The sequence below is a fragment of the Dipteris shenzhenensis genome, chromosome 13, assembly GCF_047967505.1.
Source record: "Dipteris shenzhenensis isolate YYH24624 ecotype China chromosome 13, Dip_SZ_1.0, whole genome shotgun sequence".
NCBI lineage: Eukaryota > Viridiplantae > Streptophyta > Polypodiopsida > Gleicheniales > Dipteridaceae > Dipteris > Dipteris shenzhenensis.
Window position 1 is genome coordinate 26,931,148 of NC_141608.1, and position 8,775 is coordinate 26,939,922.

General features: G+C 43.0%; 1 protein-coding gene across 1 annotated transcript; it reads right to left on the reverse strand.

Annotated features, from left to right (window-relative positions):
* Positions 1–3,453: 3,453 nt before the first annotated feature.
* On the reverse strand, positions 3,454–7,260 carry LOC147895226 (superoxide dismutase [Cu-Zn]-like). The gene is made up of 7 exons (XM_087383314.1): positions 7,086–7,260; positions 6,564–6,665; positions 6,374–6,469; positions 5,007–5,038; positions 4,751–4,826; positions 3,889–3,942; positions 3,454–3,768 (listed from the first exon to the last, which is right to left on the reverse strand). Exons 1-7 carry the CDS (start codon positions 7,162–7,164, stop codon positions 3,740–3,742), a joined length of 468 nt encoding a protein of 155 aa, XP_087239440.1. The 5' UTR covers positions 7,165–7,260; the 3' UTR covers positions 3,454–3,739.
* Positions 7,261–8,775: the final 1,515 nt, after the last annotated feature.

Genomic DNA, 8,775 nt, shown 5'->3' on the forward strand with positions numbered 1-8,775 from the left:
AGTGTACTAAGTTGATTAATAAGAGCTTGCATTCTTAGTATAAAATCATGAATGGATTAATTCTCTTTTTGTTTTATCTCATTCAAACATTTTCTTCATTAATCTCATGTCTAACCATTTAAGGAAAGCCTCGGACATATATTGTCAATCCTTAAAGTGACCAATTGGAAATTGGTCAAACCAATGTTGTGCTATCTTAGACAATGTGCAAGAAAAATAATTCATATACTCTTCTTTGATTACAGCACCACTAATGTGACAGACTCGTAGAAAACTCTGCAAATACCTATATGGACCTTCTTCCTTAGTTCCCTTGAAATCTTGAAACTTGATCTTGTTAGGCATAGCTCGATCTACCTTGAAAGTTGCCAACTTAGGACCCACAGATCGCTCCTCATCAGCATTTGATCTTCTTTGTGACATACATCCTTGTATCAACAATCGTCAGTGTGAACATGCTTGTGTCGACATCTTCCAAGAGGTGGGGGTCGAGGTACTCATCTTCCGACTACTAGGACTCCCTCTACCACTGGACTCGGTCTTCGATGTTATGTATGGCCACAACTGGGTGTCAGTGTAGGACTCAACATTTTGTTCTTTGGTAGTGGTGCACGACTAAGTGTTCTGTTACTTGGCGGTGGTTCAGTAGGACTGGTCCTGTAGTATAAGCTTGTGCTAGCTCAACTGTGTACATGACTTGATGGTGCAATAGGACTACGTTTCCTCTGACCCGATGTGGCTCTCCAGTGCAAGCTTCCACTAGCTCGGCTATGTCCACAACTTGATTCTTAGATGGCAGCTTGGCCAAGACCGACTTCTTTCCTTCTCTCATGGACATATCTTCTTTGTTGGTCCTGGCTTGAGACATGTCCTTCCTCTGTGCCAGATTTGTATCTTCATTTGGGAATCCATACTCGTGTCTCGATCCACGGGCATACGTATTGGCTTCCTTAAAATGTATACTTTGTATAGATGACTGCTCGAAATCTTCTTGCCAGAGCCTGAAAGTTGTTTCTCTCTTGAAGGCCTTAGGTTGCTTTGGACACAAATTCAGAACCGACTCACTCCTCATTTCGGTGTGATAGTCAGAAGCCATCCCTCTCCATGCGTGACCAGGTCTTCTTCTGCCTTGAGGTCTCCTCTGCAGATGGCTCTCTACTACTTCATCTTGGTTCCATCGTTTATCCATTACTAGCTCGGGATTCATTGCATCCTCTTCTCTTGGTCATGCACAATTGCTCTTCTATCCTAGCCGTGTATTTTTCTTGTCTCACCGAGCATATACCAAATTGAAGACAAGAATCCTAAAAGCAATCCAAATATCTATGAAGGTCGAAAGATGGATGAAAGGAAGATAGATTTTCATTCTCTAGTAAGTCTGATCTTGAAGATCAACCCTCTTTCCATCTTCTCTCAAAGAATCTTGTGCAAGTGTCTCCTCCACGCTATAGGGACGCCGAACCATTGTTCATCTGCAACAAACTTGAAGAACCTCCAAGATCTTGTGAACCTTGACTCAAAACACTTTGAAATAGAGAGGAAAATGTTTGACGAAGAATGGAGAGATTGTGCATGAATACTCTCAAAAAGCAAGCAAGTCACATTCTCTCTCAATAATTCTCAAAATTTTGAAGCGACAAAGATCAAGAGGGAGGAACTTGCGAATAGTGAGACCCTATTCGAGCGTGCGCGCGTGTGCATGTGTACACGCACGCACCTGTGCACCGCACATGCATGCACATAGTACATGTGCACGCACATGCACATGCACATGCACAAACAGGGCGAGTGATCAAAATAGGTGAAACATTTGCTAAGCAACAAAATTGACGCACCAAATTTTAACTTTTTTTAAAAGATGCAAAAGCAAATTTGACACAATTAAACCCATTAGGTCCAACATCACAAATGCCTTTTCAATTTTTTTCATTGTACAGCGAACATGTGATTAGCGCCAACAAATAGTCCATCAAGAAACAAGAACCTCTAGATCAAGAACAATACCCCAATGTCGACGCTTTTCGGAATGATTTACATTAGCATTCTACAAGTGAAGGTTGAAATTCCCTAGTCATGATGTTGAACAAAAAGATGATGTTTCAAGTTTCAACGTCATCAAGCATTTGAAAACAATGCTATAACGCACAAGATAGCAAATCCTTAGAGAAATTGAGGATTCTTGATAAAGCCAAATTTAACAATAATATCAAAAGTGATCGCGTCCCCTCATCTATACAATTTGTTTCATGCGTGCACGCGCACATGCATGTGCGCACTCGCATGTGCATGTGCACATGCATGCGCAAGTGCTATACATGTCCCCTTCGCCTCTTCCCCTTGTTAGGTACAAGCAAGAACCTAATCATGTTTAATAGTTGTCCCCCAATGAAAATCTCATGGGAAGGGTACGGTACTCCACACACATGAAAAAAACTTGTGGTCAGATGAAGGTTTGAAGAGGCTTATAGACTATTTTTAAGGGCAAAAGCTTAATAGCCATCTTTCATAAAAACAAATAATAGTTATATCTCCACAAGAAGAGGTGTAGCTTTGGAAAACGATGGCAACCTTCAATGTAAAAATTGAACCTCATTGTCAAGGTAATAGAGCTCGTGGTTTTAGTCCCTCTTTGTGCGTGATTATGGGCTTCACAAGGTACATGATATCATATGCATTTGTTTGCCCATACTTACCATATGATGTGCACTTGGGACCTAGATGTAGCTAAAAATGGTTTAGAGAGATTTGCCATATTATGTACACTTGGGACCAAGAAGTAGCTAAAAGTTGTTTTGTGAGATATTTACAAAACCCCCATCCACTTGCACCCTTAAAAAAGAGCATTTGAAGCATACGCAAAGTTTGGACGCAATCCAATGCAAAAGGACCAAATTCGACCATGTAGCCATACAACTATTTCATGCGATGAGGGCATTTCCAAATACTCTGAAATTATTTCCCGCCAAAAGCCTACATTGTTTGTGCAGCTTCTTATTTTCTACAACGGCAACTTTAACCATCCATAGCACTCTTGCCCCATGTGTCTTCCTAGAAATGCACCTCCTAGATATGCATCTATAGAGAAAATGGTTGGGCCTTGCGTGTGATTGTAACTAGAACCAAAGTGTGTGCTGTTGTGGAATTATCACTACCCATTCAACCATGTCAAATCCAACTAAAATAAATTATGTGATACCAATCTTTAAGACAGACCCCAGAGACAATAGATCGAAGGACTCTCTTGTCTCATGAATGTGCATCTTGGATTTGCATGAGATGTCGGAGAAAAAGAGTTGAGCCTAAGACATGGTGCACAGGGCTCCCAAGTGATAACAGTGCCCCACAGCCCCCTCCCACAAGTTCAGTTAAAGCCAAAAAAACATGTAGTGCACGAGCCCTGCTCTAAAACATGTATACGAAGAACATGTAATGTCCGAGCCCTGCTCTAAAACATGTACACAATACCAATTCTCTATCTGTCAGTAAATTATTGACCATCACAGGCGAAACAAAACACCTTTGTAATGCCCTCGTTTCTACAGTGAGGACAGCATGCAAAAAGCATATAACAGCCCACGGATCTCAGTACTTATTGCAGCATCTAAGTCAAGGCAGTCCTTCAAAGACTACAACTCTCAGTCTTGGCACCAGACTAGAAGACTGGATAAGCACAAAAATTGTTCTACTTGTTTTGTCTTGTTAAGACAAGGCTAACAAGACTAATGCTGCCAGGAGACTTTCAACCTGCAGCCTGAAGGCCAATCACACCTACAACAGAATAGAGAGAAGAAATCAGAAGAGCACTGCATCATAACTAAACTAGGAAAAAAAATTTGTTTGAAGAAGGTCCCAAATAACACATTCACCACCTCATACAATAGAACTCACCACATGCAAGCCTTCCACCTGCATTTCCTGTAGTTTTGCTGAGTTCATGGCCACCTGTGACAATATTTATCAAGAGTAATCACCAAAAAGGCAAATAAGTGCTTCAAGCTGTCAAGAATAAGCCAGAGTGGCAAGAAAGAGTATGGTGGCTGCACTACAGAAGGCACATAACAGTATACAATCAGCTATATGTCTGCCACTAGAGGCTCACGGAGCTGATTCCTGAAACGGACATACGGGCATGAAGCACAAATTGTAGAGAGATAATAACCATTCACCAGCAAAGGGGAAGAAGAAGCCCAGTCCCACTGCCAAGGTGGTTAACAGCAGAGGCCCACATCTGGTGAAAGATCGAATTAAAGAAAATCGAACGAAAACATATCTTCAGTCCAGAGACCTGCATAGCTTTACATCCAAGGATTTGTCACATCCTTAAAGGATGCAGCTTTGTTTAACAGGTGTCCCTGGGCATCGTATCCAATAACGTAAAAGAGTCCCTGGTTATTAGCAAAAAATTTGTGCTGGAAGGCTAGTTTCAGTTTGGACATTGTCTCATTTGTCTTTTCTAAGAAACCAATTAGAACGCTATGCACTAACCACAAGTTATGTTGATATGCAAGGGGGGCATGTAAGGTTCGATCTCCTGAGCTTAGGAATCCAGACTCCTTGAACTGAGAAACTGTGCAATCCCCCATTTCTTACACTACCTAATTCCAAACTGTTTCTATATTTCACAAAAATAAAACTTAAAAGGAAAGAGACAAATTTCAACGATATTTGAACCCCACCCTATATTCTTCAGCAGTAGCCCTTGCCTGCACAATGGGGATATATACATAAATTGATCAAGACCGTGTTGTACCTTTGCCTAGGTCATCTGGATCTGCATGAACAACAACAGCACGGCCTATAATCGAATTCTCGCCCAAGAGTGGAATCTGAAATCATAGAATGGGTGTGTAAGTTGCAGCTTTGGTAACCCGGTTTCTAAAGCTTGCTCAAGAAAATAAAAAATATACTCCTGAAAATGTCTTTGCTTGAAAAAAACAACGCAACATATTCCCAATATTCAGATTATGTGGAAAATTTTGTCTATAACAACAGACCACCACTCAAACCTGAGAATCTGAAATCGAGATTTCAACACAACCTGCAACCATAAACAACCATGCGAGACCCCACAAAATCTTAGCCCATATATTTTCTCAAGTGTCAGAAATCCAGCTTTCCATGAGATGGCACAATTTACTGAGAAACTGGCTAAAACAAAAAGAACAAAAAAAGAATCAGATCATAGATTGCAGAGGTCTGAGTTTTAGTTTTAAGTATTTTCCCTTTGCTGCGGCTTTGGGGACCTCGCTTAATTGCTTAAGAGTGAATGGGATTCCAGGGACACATTTGATTAAGCTGCTCTCTAGAAGTGTCATCATCACATGTTAGTATCGTTCAAAGTTCCCTTTCTTTGGGCGATCAGCCCATCATACCGTGAATTCACAGATTACCCATATTGGGTGAGACATTTTACCAGTTTTTCAAACATAACGTAACAGCTGTGCTGGTATATAACATGCAAATATGGGCCCTAACTAGGTTGTGCCTCAAATGCTGATATGGCCCTTTTGCTACATGATAACTCACCTGGATGCTTTGCAGAATGATGATGTTGTATTGTTTGTGCTGTGAATTAGGGCCTGGCACAAGATAACATTGCTACTTGACTCCAGCATCACGCTTCACAATGATTTTCAGTGTCCTAAGGGGGGGCTTGCATTTGTTGCACATGCAAGCTTGCATCCCTTTGTAGTCTTGAAGGGTTGCATGGGCATGCAGGTAGTCTTCTAGGGTTGCGAGCATTGAAAGCGCATTAAAAAAGCATTGTGCTGAAAGCCCTCACAAGGGGCTTTGTGGCCGCATTTAGCCCTGTGTGATGGCTGCTTTGCAAAAGAGGGAGCTCCGGAATGTTCTGGGAACATTAGATGCCAGAACAGGAATGTTTCGGGAAGGGAGAATGTGTTCTCCCAGCATTCTGCGTCAGCTGGACGTTCTGGTTCCCCCTTCTTCAGAATGCCGTTCCGGAAGGGGAAATGCCGTTCCCTGGTAGCTATGATTATACGCCTTCGCAACTTCTTGATCCTTCCCATCACTCAAGGTCACCGCACACGTCACGTATGCTTTAGCTGCTAATGTTACTGACTCTCTCATTAACAAAGGCAACTGCGTTGTAAGTAACAGACTCTAAACTGATGTACCACAGTAGCGATGAAACCATCTTTACACATATCAGCTGTACGCTGTACATAGGAATGCAAGTCTTGATATCAAGTTGACGCATATTCTTGGAAAACTCCTAGTAAGGAGACAGAGTTAAGGTTTCGCCTCTACGCTGTATGCTACAGGTACCCTACCGTACACGAAGTAGGGTCTGCAAGAACCGTTACACAGCAACCATTCGAATGAAGGAAAGATTATGACTCAGGGAACTTACCATCTTGCCCAACAATTACATTGCCCAGATCTCCAGCATGTCTGTTGTCATCTTCTGGTGCCCCATGTTCTTTGTTCTTTGGGTTGAAATGCCCACCTTCCAGACAACGGGAGATAATAAGCATCGAATCTTTGTCGTCAGATCCTGAATCTAGCTTCAAAATTAAAAATCAAATGAACATTATTCGTACCTGTTGAGAGACACCCGTTGGTAGTATCTCCCAGCGCATGTACATGAAATCCGTGTAAACCAGGTTGTAAACCTGACAACTTTCCTACTACGGTTGTAGGCCCTGCGTATTACGCACAGATCACGACAAGAATTAGTACTCCATCGGGAAACGGCTCTATATCACTAAAGGACTCTAAGAGATCACGTCAAAGGAAGTATTTCCCCAGCTCCAATCCCCTTACAACTAAGATCTATTGGGAGAGCTCAAAATTCGACACATCTAGCCGCCCACAAAGACGGACCAAAACAAAGGAAAAGTGATCCGAGCCAAATGCATCCTTTCCAGGGACCGCAGCTCAGATCCCTCGACAAGCGAAGACTTATTGTAACATCCTGAACAAAAAAACGGCCCATGATAGAAGACAGACAGCTGATTTCAAGCTAGGGAGCGAGGCAATCTGGGAGCATAGGAAAGGTTCTTGGACATGCCATCTATTTGTAAAGACCCATGGAGAGACATCAAAGAGGGGGAAATGCATACCAGTGGCATCTTGGCAGAATTGGACTACGCCAGAGACACCAGTGCTGCCGGAGAGCACGGCGACGGCCTTGACGGTCATGGTTGGGAAGATCGAAAGAAGAAGAAGAACAAGCTTGGGTAGATCAACACACTGTGGACAGTTCACTTTTGGCTTCTTAGGTATATGAAGATGAAGAAGAAGAAGAAAAGATTCCCTGAATATTCACTATTCACAGATTCTCGTGAACTCTGTCGTTTAGTGTAGCCCCTTGATGCCCATTTATTACTTGGGTGCCATTTACTTGAAGGCCTAGAGTGTACACGCCTCCAAGGCTTTGGCTTAGTGGTGGTTTCCAGATCCCGCACTCGAATCTTGGATGCTGTGGCCTTGTGTGTTTGAGCATGTGGTCAATTGTGTGTGTGGGGGGGGTGTTGTGTGAGGACCACGATCGTGTACCTTATGCCCTTCGATCAATGGCGAATGTGCCCCTCAATAGAACCACAGGTAGGTGGGTAGGGTGGGGGAGGGGGGGCGTGGGAAAAAAAAAGGGGGCCTATACACACCAACAATACATTTTTCTCAACAAATCTTGAGAATTTTGCATCTAAAACATAACTAAATTGCGAAAGTATTTTCTACAAGTAAAAATTCATTGTATGCAAGTCGCAAGTTTTATGTCTACACTAGTACCCACCGAGGACACCAAGCACCCGTCAATTGGTTCAAACAAAATGCCAGCTCTCTCCTCCTTACCCATATCTTGAGAAAAACCTACAAACAACAAGCCCAAGATAAGTGGCTGCAAGAGGCTAACATTCAAAGGGGCCCCAAAATCTAGATTGTGGTCCCTTGATAGTCAGGATTTTAGGGGGGATGTTGCAGGTTCATAATTATAATGCCACTTTCTAGCATTTATGCTTTTGACAGGAGCTAAACAAGAACGAGCTCTTAAAGCCCGTTTCCACTCATCACTCGTCAATGCTCAAGAAGCATGATTGAGCATTAGTGGACATCGAGCAACCCATGAAATGCAACTCTCTGCTCATGTCCCATGTCTATAAGAAAACCTATAATAGGAGAAGGATCTTTGGTTGCAAAGAGTCTTACCTCGAAATGCTTGCATGGAGAGTTTGTTCCCCCGTCTCCAGCGAGTGGTGGAATGCCAACTTCGTGACTCGGGATAATTGGGGCAGCGAGTGGGAACCTTGGAGGCCTTCAAAAATAACGCTACTTTGTAGCAATTTGCCCACTGGGCCTTGAGTGGGAATGGGCTATTAATTGGGGTAGATGGCACTCCCACATTTACACATAGTTGACCGACAGGAGACTCCGAAAGGTGAGTCAATTGGCACCTCCCACCCATGTTTCACTTGTGCTTGGGCAAGGGCTCTTGGCTGCCCAATGATAGGCACCCATTTCTATAGCAACCAATGAGGTGTCAAGGGTGGGGTTGTTAATTTAATATTGATGGCTACCCCCAAGTTGTGGGAAATGTCATTGTGTGCAAAGCCTATGCCCAACCTTAGTTGACGACGGTGATGGGTGGAGTGTACACGTTTTCAGCCTTGCCAAGAGGATAGAATGTTCCTTGGCCAAGGTGGAGGGGTTCTCACTAGGCAGGACCACTACATTTTGTGTAGCCTTTTTGGGGGTACTTGGTCAAAAGTTGGGTCCCTCGAAGGGGACTCTTGCTGGAGTTATTAATTAGGT